The 15,393-nt window shown below is 36.4% G+C and overlaps 1 protein-coding gene across 1 annotated transcript in view; it reads left to right on the top strand.

Annotated features, from left to right (window-relative positions):
* Positions 1-15,393, top strand: part of MTDH (metadherin) — a 58,315-nt gene that overhangs the window by 19,655 nt on the left and 23,267 nt on the right. The window contains exons 5-8 of the mRNA XM_010863563.1: positions 10,962-11,046; positions 11,756-11,932; positions 13,348-13,413; positions 14,929-15,165. Coding sequence (XP_010861865.1) covers positions 10,962-11,046; positions 11,756-11,932; positions 13,348-13,413; positions 14,929-15,165 — 565 coding nt within the window. The remainder of the gene's footprint in view (positions 1-10,961; positions 11,047-11,755; positions 11,933-13,347; positions 13,414-14,928; positions 15,166-15,393) is intronic.

The raw sequence follows: 15,393 nt of genomic DNA, 5'->3' as shown, positions 1-15,393 counted from the left end.
TTTTCTTCTTCGGGGGATCTTCCTGACCCAGGGTTCAAACCTGCATCTTCTGCATTGGCAGGTGTATTCTTTACCACTGAGCCACCAGGGAAGTCCATCAATTGAGTAAGCCTTATAGATAAAACTTTGTCTAAAAAGCAGGTAAGACGAGCTATAGATCTTGAGTATATAAAGCAAGTTAAGCCACCAGGTTTTCATTTGGGTCCGTGCTTGACCCAAAAGTGCTTAAAGGTCAGTGTTTCATTGATGCTGGTCTCTAATAGAATATACATTGGTCCGTTAGCCGGGCTGAATGTATTGTGCTACTAGATGCTGAAAGGGAGTAAAGAAAAATAGAAGATGTACTTACCCTCAGAGAGATTACAGCCTTGTTAAGGAAAGGCAAACGGAAGAGAAGCTATCAGTTGTAAGGCCTTGAGTGCCAGGTATTCAGAGAAGAAGGATTATCCTATTTGGGTAGCCAGAAAAGATTGACTTAATTGCGGGTGGGGATGGTATTTCAGTAAGTAGAAGTGGGGGCCAGTCTTGGCAGAGGAGAGAAACAAGTGAACACAGTCATTGTTCATTTGAAATGAAAGAATATATTTAGACATACTCAAGGGAAAGGCCAGTCAAGTTTGACAGGTCAGGGTGGGGTGGGGTGTTATAAAAACTTAGATATGTTCAGCAATATTTATAATGAACAAATCAGCATTGCATCCATGATTGTAAAGGTCTGAATTAAGATAGAAATATAAAGGTGGTTAGTGAGAAAAACAACAAACGCAAAAATGTATATAACATTTAGTCACCATCAGGTTGTTGAGGACAAAGTCAGTGATTGTCCTACTGAAATATTCATTATAAGTATTAACAGCTTCTTACATTTTGTGATGTACACAATGTACAAAGTATTTCCACATCTCTTAATCCTAACGTACAACTCTGGGGAGGAGGGTATTACCTTTTTTTTTTAATACAGCTAATTGAAAAGAGTTTAATAAATTTCCCAGGATCACAAGGAATGGTCTCAATTTCTCTAAAATAGCAGTTCTCAAAGTGTGGTCCATGGACCCCTGGGCAGAGGTTCCAAGGACCTTTTTTGGGTCCCAGAAGACAAAACTGTTTTCCTAATAATGGAGACATTGTCTTTTTTACTCTAATTCTTGCATTAATGGTCCAAAAGCAACAGTGAGCAAAACTGTTGACTCTGTAGTACAAATAAAGTCAGTGACACCAAACTAATAGTGGTTGAATTCTTTACAGTAGTCTACTTACAGTGTAAAAAAAACGCTTGTTCCACTTTAAAAGTATCCTTGATGAATCTATAAAAATGATAATTTTATTAAATCTTGACCTCTGAATACATGCCTTTTCATTATTCTGTATGATGAAATGGAAAGTATGCATAAAGTATGCTGTGTGCTGAAAAACAGTGGTTGTTCGTTGTTACTCCATTTTTACCTGAGAGAACAAGAAGTAAACAGGCCATGGTTGTTTAGACTTCGGTATTTGTAGAATTTTCTCAAAAATGGTCAGGACACTTCAAGGAAAACAACTGATAGTATTGTTGAAAAGTGCTTTGTTTCCAAGTAAAAATTAGAAATTTGGAAAATGTCTACTGCCATGAGCTTGACAACATCCCAGTACTTAATGAATTTATGATGAGGTCAGTGGTGATGTTAACATTTTTTTTTTAAGATATTGGGTATAATGGAATGCTTTTTAACCTTTTGAGAGATGTATATGCTCTGCTTAGTATAACTCAGCAAATCAGTATTTTCCAAATGCTCAATGACTGCATGTTCTAAAATTAGACAAGTATAAAAGATTCATTTAAGGTACAAGATCAGTGGGTTTTAATGTAGTATAGAAAGCTCATTGACGAAGTTTCAACTTCAACATTGCAACAGTTTTTAAGAAACTACATTTGACAAGTGTTGGTGTAATATTTTTTCCTTCTTCTATCTAAACTCCTTCGTGACTTCTCATTGTTCTTGTTGTACAATCTTGAACATAATCAAAGGCACTGTAGCTCAAGTCTTTTCCTACTTATCTTCTCTAAGCTCCAGACACATTGGTTTTCATTCTTTTTTGTTAAACAGCTTTATTCTGTGATATAACTTAGCTCTTTCATGTGTACAGTTTTAGTGTATTTACATAGTTGTACAGCTGTGACCACAATCTAATCTTTAAACATTTTCCTCTTCCCAAGAAGAAAACGTGTGCCTGTTCAGCAGTTGCTCCCTGTTTTCCCTGTCCTCCCCTTGCAACTACCAATCTTCAATGTACTATCAAGAATATCACAATTACACAACATTGTAAAGCAGTTACACTTCATTTAACCAGTACTTTGCTATTTAACCAGGCTTTACAAATTGCTTTACAAATACATTTTTTTAATGCAAAAAAAAAGTAACACTATTATCTGGAAAACTACTAAAAAACTACTTCCAGTTACATATCTGCATGTACGTAGCTATATTTTTATATGCTTCAATCAAACAACGTATGAAAGTAAATTAACGCCAAAACATAATATGCAAATCCAGGTGTTTTTTTTTAAATGGAGCCAGATGCAAAAGATATTTGCACAATGTAAAACATGACAGTCTTCTCACTAAAATGTTTGTTTTGGAAAATAATTTGTTTATATAGGTACATTTATACAATATATAGTTTATTATACTTTGAAATAAGTTAATTCATATCTAAACTAATTCTTAACTTTATAATGGTAGATATCAATGGATACAACCCACACAAACAAAGGCTCTTCAATATTCTCAACACATTTTAAGAGTATAAAAGATTATCCTATGACCAAGACGTGTGAAGAGTAGTGTTTAGAAGACCAAAGACAAAATTATTCTGAGGCAGCATAGATTTTATACAAGCATAAACTGTAACAGCTCTTAGCAAAATAGAGAAAAACCTGCATGCCCAGGGAACTTACATATATTTGTTTTATCTTCCATAATGCATCTTAGAAACTGTAGTTTCAAACCAGGGATTGTCAAACCAAGACCAACTGGTTATATCAGGTTCTCTGTCTATTGTTGAAAGTTTTATGGGAACACAGACAGACTTACTTACTTATATATTGTCTGTTGCTGCTTTTGCAAAGTTGAGTGAGTGCAAAAGAGGTCTTATTGTTTACAAAGCCTGTCTGATCTCTTTTTTGTTTTCCCTGAACCCCTGTTTTAAACTCTTAATATAGTCTTTTGGGTTCATTAAAATGTCTCGTTATCTGGAGTGCTTTAATATCATCTGATTCTCTAGGTCTTGGACTCTTTGACCTTCCAGGCTCCCTTGTACCACAGTCTATAGCTTTGTGATTTGGGTTCCACCCAAGGAATTAATTTTCAAGGCCTTCTTTAAGGTTAACCAAAAGAACCCTCATTTCTGTCTTTACACTTTTCAGTCTGAATGCCTAACAAATAGTGGAACTGAGACTAGAACCAGGAGTACTGCCTTAGCACATTGTTTTTCCATGATGCTGTAGTGCTATCTGGCAGGAAGTGGTAGGTGGTTCAAAGGTGAAACAGTGAACTTATTTTTTAAAGTGCTTAGATTGAAGCAAGAATGGATCACCCAAGTGGAATTAGTTTAGGCTATTGTGCAGGATGAATCACAAGCTGGAATCAAGATTGCCAGGAGAAATAGCAGTAACGTCAGATATGCAGATGACACCACCCTGAAGAGCCTCTTAATAAAGGTGAAACCGGAGAGTGAAAAAGCTGGCTTAAAACTCAACATTCAGAAAACTAAGATGGCATCTGGTCCCATCACTTCATGGCAAATAGATGGGGAAACAATGGAAACTGACAGATTTTATTTTCTTGGGCTCCAAGATCACTGCAGACAGTTACTGCAGCCATGAAATTAAAAGCCGCTTGCTCCTTCGAAGAAAAGCAACAACAAACCAAGACAACATATTAAAAAACAGAAACATTACTTTGCCAACAAAGGTCTGTATAATCAAAGCTGTGGTTTTTCCAGTAGTCATGTACGGATGTGAGAGCTGCACAATAAAAAGGCTGGTTGCTGAAGAATTGATGCTTTCAGACTGTGGTGCTGGAGAACACTCCTGAGAGTCTCTTGGACTGCAGGAAGATCAAACCAGTCAATCCTAAAGGAAATCAGTCCTGAATATTCACTGGAAGGACTGATGCTGAAGCTCCAAAACTTTGGCCACCTGATGCAAAGAGTCAAGTCATTGGAAAAGATTCTGATGCTGGGGAAGATGGAAGTGTCAGGAGGAGAAAGGGGCGACAGAGGACTAGATGGGTGGATAGCATCACTTATTCAATGGACATGAGTTTAAGCAAACTCCAGGATATAGTGAAGGACAGGGAAGTCTGGTGTGCTGCAGTCCATGGCTTTACAAAGAGTTGGACAACTGAAAGATTGAACAACAAGAAAGAATTGGAAATGTGAGAACCATATCTGGGAAAGAGCTAAGGGCTCCATAAAAGAAGCTCTTAAGAAAGGTTTCTTATAAATTTTTAAGATTATAAGTTGATAACCATGCGGCTCATGCAATGTACCATAACTTATGAGCTAACACCAAATATATTTAAATAATTTAATGGCTTGGTTGGTGAATCAAGTATACAAATAGCTCAGATTTTATTTGAGGGGGCAGTGAAAGTTGGGTAAATAGGGCTATATGTAATTCAGTCTAGTTTTAGGCCCTTTCATTAATAAACCGAACATAAATGGAACACTTCTGTGTACAAAATACAGCATTGTAGGCTCTAGCAATATAATGGTTGGTAAAACAGGATGAAAGTGTTGATAAAAGAGTCACTGTTCTCATGAAGTTTAGTGGGGAAAACAACTAGAAACGAGCAGGTATAAATGCTGTGGAAGAAAATAACCAGGATGAGAAGAGTTAAAGTACACGTTGTGTGCAATTCCCAACACCTGCAACTCTACTCTTCCATTCAAAAAAATGTATCAGGATAGTAGTGAGTAGGGTGATCCTGAGTCTAGTTTAAATCACACCCACTCCCCAAAATGGGGGAAGTCAGTTGCAAGCCTCTACTTTTAAAAAGATTTGTGACATTTTTCATAATCTCATCTTGATTTTGTGTCATCAAGTTGCTAAGTTAAATTAAGAACTGCTAGTTTAGATAGAGTAGAGGAATGGAATTCATATGCCTTTTGGGCCTTTCATTTCATCTTTTGCTGTTTAACCAGGCGCAGCTCGCCTGTATGTTTGAGACAAGTGAGGAAAATAGTGCCAAAATGTTGAGCAATATAAAATTAGGGACTTGCCGTATTTGTTTAGGTAGAAAGTAGATGAAATTGATCCTGAAGCAGTCGTTTTCATACTTTTCAAGTGGCATTTGCTAAAACTTTCAAAATAAATTTCACTAACAACTTTTAATTTTGTCAAGTACATTTCTTTTTTTTTTTTTTTTTAACTTTATTTTTGGCTTCACCTCGTGGCGTGCAGGATCTTAGTTCCCTGACCAAGGATTAAATGTGCACCCCCTGCAGTGGAAGCACGGAGTCTTAACCTTAACCACTGGACCACCAGGGAAATCCCATCAAGTACTTTTTTTCTTCCTGATTTTTTAAAATTAATTTTTATTGGAGTATAGTTGCTTTACAATGTTGTGTTAGTTTCTGCTGTATAGCAGAGTGAATCAGTTATATGTATACATGCATCCACTCTTAATTTCCTGCCCCTTAGGTCACCACGAATAGTGGAGTAGGGTTCCCTGCACTGCACAGCAGGTTCTCATTGGTTGATAGTAGTGCATGTATGTCAGTCCCACTCCCCCACCTTGGTAACCATGTTTCTTCCCTACGTCTGTGACTGTTTCTCTCCTGCCAATAAGTTCATCTCTGCCATCTTTCTAGATTCCACCTATAAATGGTATTGTACCAAGTACAGTTTTAAAACCACTGTCACCATTGCAAAAAAGAAATTTTGATACAATGGAAGCAGAACAAAAATCTCAGAAAAAAGTTATTGCCATGAGTTAATGAAAAACCTCATGTACCAGCCATTAGTCAGCAGACGAAAACACTCTAGTATCCATTTCTAGCCTTTAGAAAATACTCAGAGTTCCTTTTTTGTGTGTGCTGTATTTACTTTATCACTCCTAACGTTGCCAGCAGAGACTTTAGATAATTATAGAGTTGTAAATATTAAGTCAGTTTCCCCAAATGTTAAGAACCAGTTTCCAAGTTAGAGAATAAACTGAATTAAGGGTTACATTCAGAACCTGGCTACTTAACCTTGTGTGTTAATAGCTAATTGCAAAATAAAATATCATTTCACTTAAAATTTGTTCAGTATTCTTATGATAGTTTTGATGCAATACAAATATTAGATTATACTCCCTAAGTTAATCTTTTTAGCATTAACTGGGCACTGTTCTGCCTTTGTTTATACTTTTCAGTTCTTTAAAATAGCAATATCTGTTAAGAGAGCAGTTAGCCATTTAAGTAGATTTGCTTTTACTGTCAGGGTGTACCTTTTGCCCCTCTGATAAACAGTAGCATTTATTTGGGTATTGTCTAATATTAGGAATGTCTATGTTAAGATTGAAAGATGAGCTTAGTAATGGAAGTATGTCTGTGTGTTTTATTTGATTCCCAGCTCATATTTAAGTTCTGTGAATTTGAGAGCAGATTATGCGTCGTCTAAGAACTGCTTTAGCATGTGCTTTTAAAGACTGTGCTCTCCAAAAGTATCCACTGGGATGAAGGAAGAAAATATTAGGCTTTCTATTTATACTGCTTTTTTTTTTTTTTTTAATTAAGCTTTACTACATCTTTTATATATGGCTAGTCATTCGCACCTTTATTCGGGATGTTAAAAGTTACTAATTAATTAGGGGACAGGAAAGTGTCAGGGATAAAGCAGATGAGGTGGAACTTGAGCCGAGTTAAGAAAAAATAGTGAACATCATTTTAGGATTTGGCCATCAGTGGGGGAGGATACATGGTAAAGGGTACAAAGAAAGTCATCCTAAAGCACCCAGGCTACTGTACTTTATTTTGAGAGAAAATTCATGGTCAGTAGAGTTTGGGCAAAGAGAGGAGTATTAGAGATGACAGTCCTGTTGGAACCAAATCATTACATGTATGTGAATAAAAGAGTATAAAGTAGAGATTAATTTGTGGAAGGCCTTATATGTCATATAAGGAAGGTAGACTTTATAGATGGTAGAAAACAGTATGAATTTTGTAATGGGAATATAAATTAATTGGACTGGTATAAATAATGTTGGGAAGTGAGCAATGGCAGGGAAGCCCTTGAAGAATTTCTCCTAATGTCTCATTTACATGTCTGTTTTTCATATTAGTTTATTATAGTACAGTTTCCACTAGTAGAAAGTTTTATTTAGCTATATATATTGAGCTCCTGAAACAATGTCTGACACATGGTAGGTATTTAATAAATCTTGATTTGCGTGAATACCATTCAAGAGAAGCTACTTTAATAATTCACCCAGCTTGATGGTGAAGCTTACAACAGTGTTGGGGGAGGGGGAACTATGGGTAACAGGCAGAACTTAAGTTCTCAGTTTTCCTTCAACTGTTAGCTGTAGTGGAGCTGATCAGAAGTAAAAGATTCACCTCACTAGGATGGCTGAGTCAATTAGTGTGTGAACCTGTGACTCTAAAGCATTTTATATGTTACTAAGTGCTAACAAAGGTCCATCTAGTCAAGGCTGTGTTTTTCCAGTGGTCGTGTATGGATGTGAGAGTTGGACTGTGAAGAAAGCTGAGCGCCGAAGAATTGGTGCTTTTGAACTGTGGTGTTGGAGAAGACTCTTGAGAGTCCCTTGGTCTGCAAGGAGGTCCAACCAGTCCATTCTAAAGGAGATCAGTCCTGGGTGTTCTTTGGAAGGACTGATGCTAAAGCTGAAACTCCAGTACTTTGGCCACCTCATGCAAAGAGTTGACTCATCGGGAAAAGACTCTGATGCTGTGACTCATTGGAAAAGACTCTGATGCTGGGAGGGATTGGGGGGAGGAGGAGAAGGGGACGACAGAGGATGAGATGGCTGGATGGCATCACCAACTCGATGGACATGGGTTTGGGTGAACTCCGGGAGTTGGTGATAGACAGGGAGGCCTGGCGTACTGCAGTTCATGGGGTCGCAAAGAGTCGGACACGACTGAGCGGCTGAACTGAATTGAACTGAAGTCTCATCTGAGTGAGAGGTTACTTTTAAAATGAGGTTAGTTTTAAAGGTAATAGTGAAGTCGAACAAGATGAAAGCCTAAGTCAAGATAATTTTCCTTGCTTTTCTGCAGACCTTGTTTTAATAACAAATCATAATATATTTCAATGTGAATACAATTTCTTTTCTTTTTGTATAACTTCCCTCTGTTAGGGCTTCCCTCGTGGCTCAGCTGGTAAAGAACACCTACAGTGCGGGAGACCTGGGTTCGACCCCTGGGTTGGGAAGATCAAAGTTTATGTATAGTGCTTTGTAGTTAACAGTCTGCTTTCACATCCTATTTAATCCTTAAAAGAACCTTACGTGAAGTTAGTAGATTTTGTCCCATATGACCATTGAGGAAAGGGGTTTAGAGTGAAACAGCCTCAAATCACATAACTAATACTTGATTGAATTTATATTTGGCATTAAATGTAGAGAGGCAGAAAGGAAAGATTTGTGAGGGCAGACTCTGGAGTCAGAACTGGATTTTAGTCTCAAAACTTAATAACCCTATATCTTAGGCAATTTATGTCATCTCTTTATGGCCTCAGTTTCTTTATCCATAGGTTGGGGTACTTACCCTAGTTTTTGTAGATATACACTGTCCAATATGGTAGTCATTTGCCACATATGGCTATTCAACATTCTTTATTTTCATACTATCTTACTAATTTTGTTGTCAGTTGCTAAGTCATGTCTGACTCTTTTGTAATCCCATGGTGAGATTCCCCAGGCAAGAATGGGTTGCCATTCCTTCTCCAGGGGATCTTCCCAACCCGGGGATCTAACCTGTATCTGTTACATTGGCAGGGGGGTTCTATTCTGCTAAACCACCAGGGAAGCCCATCTTAATAGTTTTTAATATTGATTACATTTTGAAATGATAGTGTTTTGGATAGTGTGTTGGGTGAAATACAAAAATTAATGTTATATATTTTTTAATATATGCTGAAATTTTTAAATCATGTTTGTGGTTTGTATTATACTTCTGTTGGACAGTATTCTGCTAGACCAAGAGGTAGCAAACTCTGGACCACACACCCCATTCCCACCCCCCAACCCCCCTGCCAACAAATTCAGCCAGATATGCCTAATTTTTATAAATAGAACTTACTAGAACATGGCCACACCCATTTCATTCTGTGTGGTATGTGACTGCTTTTCATGCTACAGCAGCAGGATTATTTCGTTGCTACATACATATCTATTCGGGCTGCAAGGCCTGAAATATTTAGGGTGTGATCCTTTATAGAAAATGTTTGCTGGAAATTCCCTGTCAGTCCAGTGATTAAGACTCTGCACTTTTACTGCTGAGGGCACAGGTTCAGTTCCTGGCTGGAGAACTAAGATCTCACAGGCCACGCAGCCAGAGCAAAAAGAAAACTGTTGCTGACCTTTGCTCTAGATTGTAATTGATAGATGCTTCATGTGCTTAATCGTTGCTTAAGAGTGAATGTGAGAGACAGAAAGTACATCAGTGGTGGGTCAGTGGACCAGAGGGGGAAAGATAGTGGGGAGTGAGTGTTAATGGATGCCAGGTTTCTTTTGGGGGACAGTGAAAAGGTTCTGGAGTTAGATAGCAGTGATAGTTGTGCAACTTCGAAGATATCAGAAACCACTGAGTTGTGCACTTGAAAAGATGGTGTCTCAAATTTTTTTCTTTAAGTGGATATGAGCCTGGTTTGATAGATGTAATAAAGCAGTACATTAAAACATGTTCATGATAATGGGAACATGTAAAGAAACATGCACATCAACTGTGGAGAATATAAGAAAAAATTATAATCGTTTTTTATATATTCTGATGTCACTTGAAATTATTTGTCAGTAGTTTCTTAATAAGAAAAGCGATTAGCTGTCATTTATTGCTTACTCAAACTGTCATTTACTGCTTACCCTGTTCTTTTTCATTGTAAACTTGATAGTGTACAATAGCACATACATAGCCAATCTCAGTAAATAAACAAGTATAAATTAACAACTATAAATAAAATCTGTGTTTTATGAATAGTAGTTCTCTTCTGAAAACACTTATCATGACTTTGTGAAATTTTTAGCAAGCTTTTGAAAGGAGAAAATATTAGCAGAAGGGAATTGGAAGGCCATTCTAAAAATGTCCGTATCTTGCATGCGTGTAGGTGTTTTTTCTTGAATGAATTACTGTACATGTACCATATTCAAATCTTAGATATTTTAACACTGCTTTGGAACTGACAAAATATTAGCTGCTTTGTGCAATTGACTCATTAATTTGTTATACATAGAATATGCCAGTAATCTGTTTTTCGAAATCAAAAAACCAATAATCAGGACATCATTTTCTTTCTGACCACTCGCAGTAGCCTTTTGTTTTATTGTGCTGAGAACACCATGGCATAGTGCCTTATTTATGATTTAGGGTAGGATAACATGATGTCTAAGACCACAGACTTTGGAGCCGGATAGACCTATTTCCTAATCCGTTAACTTCATGTGACCCAGAGCAGCCTATTTAATATTGAACATCTCTAAATCTTTGTTTTCTCATCTCTAAAATGGGAATAATACTGTCTTCAGTGATTTTTTTTTTTTAAGGAATAAAGAATTAAGTGTAAAGTACTTAGCATATAGTAACGACTAAATAAATGATAACCTCATACTATTATTGCCATGTAATATGTTAAGTTTTTTAATCAAACATTAAGTTTTTTTAGTTGTCAGCATCATACATTTCATTATGTATTTTACTGACTTCTACCTTTTCGAAAACATAATGAAATATTAAGTAACATTCTATTTTATTTTCAGTCAAAGAAAAATAAGAAGAAATCAAAGTCAGATGCTAAAGCAGTGCAAAACAGTTCACGCCATGATGGAAAGGAAGTTGATGAAGGTACTTGAGCAAGTGAAAGGACTGTAGAAAAAAAAAGTTTTATTTTTTAACCAAGGTGCATTATATAAAAGCCGCATTTGTTTTGCTTAATCTAGTATTTAGCTCTTCTGTTTAATAACTCGAGATTTTAATGTACACATCAGTGACATTATTAGGAGACACTTTTTCCCCTAAATTATTTAAGGATCTAATAGTTCTATCCTTAAAGGGAACTGCCTTGAAATTTAAGGTCTAGCTCAATATCTTGAGCAATTTAAAAACCATTCATTTTGTCTTTGTTTCCTAGAAGTGTGGCTTGGTTTTTTCCCATTGTTCTTAAATATACCATCCCTAGAAGACTCTGTACAAAATTTTTAAGTAAGCCATTTATTGTCCTCACCTAATAAACCCATAGTATATATAACACTCCCCTACTAGTTCTACCCAGCAAGATTAAAAAAGATACAAGATAACTTACATCAATTTTTTTCTAAACCATAGATGACAGATCTGATCAAAATTACCAGAATAAATAATGGCAATTAGCTGCCTGAAACAGCACAATTAGAATAAATTCATAGGATAAATGAATATAATCAGCACTCTTGGTTTTTAGTTTAATATCTAAATTTATCATATTTCAGGTGCCCCACCCTATTTCCCCCCCAAAATCGCAACCTTTTTGTCTTCCCCCTACTGAATAACACTTTTTTTTCTGGGGCTATGTCAGGAGCCTGGGAAACTAAAATTAGTCACAGAGAGAAACGACAGCAGCGTAAACGTGATAAGGTGCAGTCTGATTCTGGTTCATTGGATTCAACTATCCCTGGGATAGAAAATACCATCACAGTTACCACCGAGCAAGTTACAACTGCATCATTTCCTGTTGGTTCCAAGAAGAACAAAGGTATATTAGTGGAACATAAGAGTGATACATCAAATCCAATTTCTTTTAATCAGATGTACAAAATATCATTATATCGAAATCTGGCTATTTTGAACCGCTTACCTCATTGTGCTGATATACCCTTCTTCGTGAGAGCATTGTGGACCACATATTGGTTTACCTGGTACCAGCAGTGTCACTTGTTACATACTGCCTAATGAATGACCTATTAAATTAAAGTTGCCTTTCTGCCTTGAGTCACATGAGAAAATGATTGCTGCTTTTTTCTCAAGGTAATTGCCTTGACCTAGCTCTCTTAACATCTCCATTTTTTATAGTGGACATTCATTTAATGAAATGACTTGTCACCATTCTGCATGTTGGGTGCTTCCATTCCAAGATGAAACAAGCATGTTCTGGATAGTGTGGGTTCTATCTGAACTTCTTATCACTCCGACTCTTTGAGAATGCTGTAGATGTTTGATAAAGCTAGACTGGAACTGCAAACATTATTGAGCTAATGCTTTTCCCAAGTTTTCAAATGTTCAAACTATCCGATACTGATGGCCTCTTGGTAATTCTTCCATTGCTGTCATTTTTACCCTGGGGACATCAGTCTGCAGTGATGCTGTTCATCTTGCTTCAAAGCAGTGGCTTTCCTGCCTTTACCTTTTCATTAATCGCCAGCACTTCCCCCTTGTCTTCAGACCTGTGTCTTGGCCTTGATAGCTTTTGTTTTTTTGCTGCATGGATTGGTGGAATTTATGGCTGCGGCACAGCACTGATCTCTGCTTGCCCGTTCCACTGTCGCCTGATGGCCCTGCTGTGGTATTTGTGTTGCTCGCCCTTTTTCACTGTTTGCTGCATGCCTTCCTTGCTAGCGCAGTCCTGTGTCATGCTGATTTCTTGATACATTATGATCATTATGCTTTTTAGTGTCAGAGAAATATCAGTAGTGTCTTTGTTATAACGTGTGGTCTCACCTCTTGCCATATTTCCTAAATCCTGGTCCAGATATTGGCAAAATTGTTCTTAAGTTGATGTGTTTGCTTCCAGGATTGTTGAAAAGGCAGCTAGCTGGTATTGTTGAGAGGTGGCAAAGTTGAATCCAATTACAGAGCCCAGTTCTCCAATTCCTCCTTTAAAGAATCTTGATAACCATTGTAGAACAGGAGACTCTATATCTACTTGGGCAATTTTCCAGGTCCTTTATCGGCATTTTAGTTGACTAAGAATATGGTAACTAGAGAACTCAATTCCTAAGAACATGTGAAATATGTTGTGAGTAAAACTCTTTTCCAGTATAAGACTTTAGTACTTCAAGGAACAATTTATTATAAATAATTAGTAAAAAATTAATTTGTATGTTACTCCTAATTTTAATGTGCATAATAACCTATTTAGTATTAAACAAATTTTATTTTTATTTCAACCAGGTGATTCTCATCTAAATGTTCAAGTTAGCAACTTTAAGTCTGGAAAAGGAGATTCTACACTTCAGGGTGAGAGAAATTACATGTAACTTAAATTGAAGGCCCATCAAAGTATTAATAGAAACATATATATCTGTCTCTTTCCTCACATGAATGACACTGAAAGGAAAAAAAAAGTCTTAGAAATGATTTTAATTACTAAAGTAACATAATCATAGTTCAGAGATTTTGGAAAATAGATAAACAGAAAAGTCACTTCCACTTCTAACGGTACATTGCTTTATTCTCATTGTTCATCCCTCTCCCTTGTATGAAAAAACATTTTTTTAGTAATAGTTTATATGCAATTTTGATTCTTACTTGTTTAATCCAATAGAGAATTAAACAATTACATTGTTTAATCCAATAGAGAAAAAGATTTCTTTTTTCCCATGGACTTGGGTTTTATATAGGCATATATGGGATAAAAGACTTTTATTCTGTGTATTAAATAAGAAACCTTAATACCTTTAATCTTCTAAACTGCTTCCTGAACAGTATCAAATCTTTCATAATAAATGGACTGTGCTCTAAAATTATACAGTACTTCACAAAAGGAAAATATATTTTATTTATTGATTTATGATAAAGATTGAATTAAGTAGAGAGTGGTATCTGTTACCTAAAAACTGAAGTGTTTGTAGTAAAACAAAAATTCAGAAATGAAGAAGCAACTTCTTATTTCAGACTTGTTCTTAACACTTTCAGCTTCCTTCGTACTCAATCCTGGCTACACATTACAGCCATCTAGGAACCTTAGAAAGCCACACATGTATATAAAAAGAAACATGTACTTATATACGCACACCTATGTATATTTATGTGTGTGTGTGTGTATACACAGATACATGCTTTACACATATGTATGGATACCTGCATGTAAATGTGTACACACAAACATACTGATGCCTGGGCTCTACCCCTCGTAATTTTGATTTTGATTGATTTGGGCTGAGGTTCTAATGTCTTCAGTTCAGTCACTGAGTAGTATCCGACTCTTTGTGACCCCATGGACTGCAGCATGCCAGGCTTCCCTGTCCATCACCAACTCCCAGAGCTTACTGAAATTCAAACTCCAGTGTCTACATCTAAGAAATTTTTCATTTGATTTTATGTGTAGCCAGGTTTTAGAATCACTGCCTTAGACATAATATATATGGATAAACATTTAAGGAAAGAGCATGTAACTAAGGGGAAGCCTTTGTGTTTTTAGTGGGTGAGTATTCTGAGTATACCAGAATATTTGTTTTCCTGTTTGCTCTCTTGTACTTTTGAGCAGGTCAGTCTGCTTTTGAAAACATTATTACTGTGTGAATATATATATATATAAGTTCAAACCTACTTGTATTTTTTAAAAGTCATCGATGGTGGTCAGGTTACTTTTCACATCCTTCCATTTTATCTTTAAAGCTTGATCTGTTTAGAGGACAGTAGGGGGAAAATGAGTGATAGATGTAAGCCAAGCGATGATGGAAATTTGAAAATACTCCAGTTTTAACAAGGAGTCATGTATCCATTTTTAATCTTTGTTTTCTCTTCTTTAAGTTTCTCCAGGATTGAATGAAAACCTCACTATAAATGGAGGAGGCTGGAATGAAAAGTCTATGAAACTCTCCTCACAGATCAGTGCAGGTGAGGAGAAGTGGAACTCTGTTTCACCTGCTCCTGCAGGCAAGAGGAAAACCGAGCCATCTGCTTGGGGTCAAGACACTGGAGATGCTAATGCAAATGGAAAAGACTGGGGAAGGAGTTGGAATGACCGATCAATATTTTCTGGCATTGGTAAGAGCTGTTAGAAAATTTTAAGCTAGTTTAAAATGCTTATCTGGTACATTTAAAATTTTCCAAGAATGAAAAACAGATCCATTGGTAGAAAAATTAGTCAAGCTGTACAGAAAGAAAATGATTAACTCATCTCAGATCCTTCACATGGAGCAAACTGGGAATTAAATAAGTGAATAATAGCATTCATTATTTACTCTTAATGCTTTCATGTGCTTTTATCACGTT

Source organism: Bison bison, unplaced genomic scaffold, assembly GCF_000754665.1.
Source record: "Bison bison bison isolate TAMUID 2011002044 unplaced genomic scaffold, Bison_UMD1.0 scf7180017864491, whole genome shotgun sequence".
Taxonomy (NCBI): Eukaryota; Metazoa; Chordata; class Mammalia; order Artiodactyla; family Bovidae; genus Bison; species Bison bison.
Note: the sequence above shows the minus strand (reverse complement) of the source record. Positions and strands in the feature narration are given on the sequence as shown.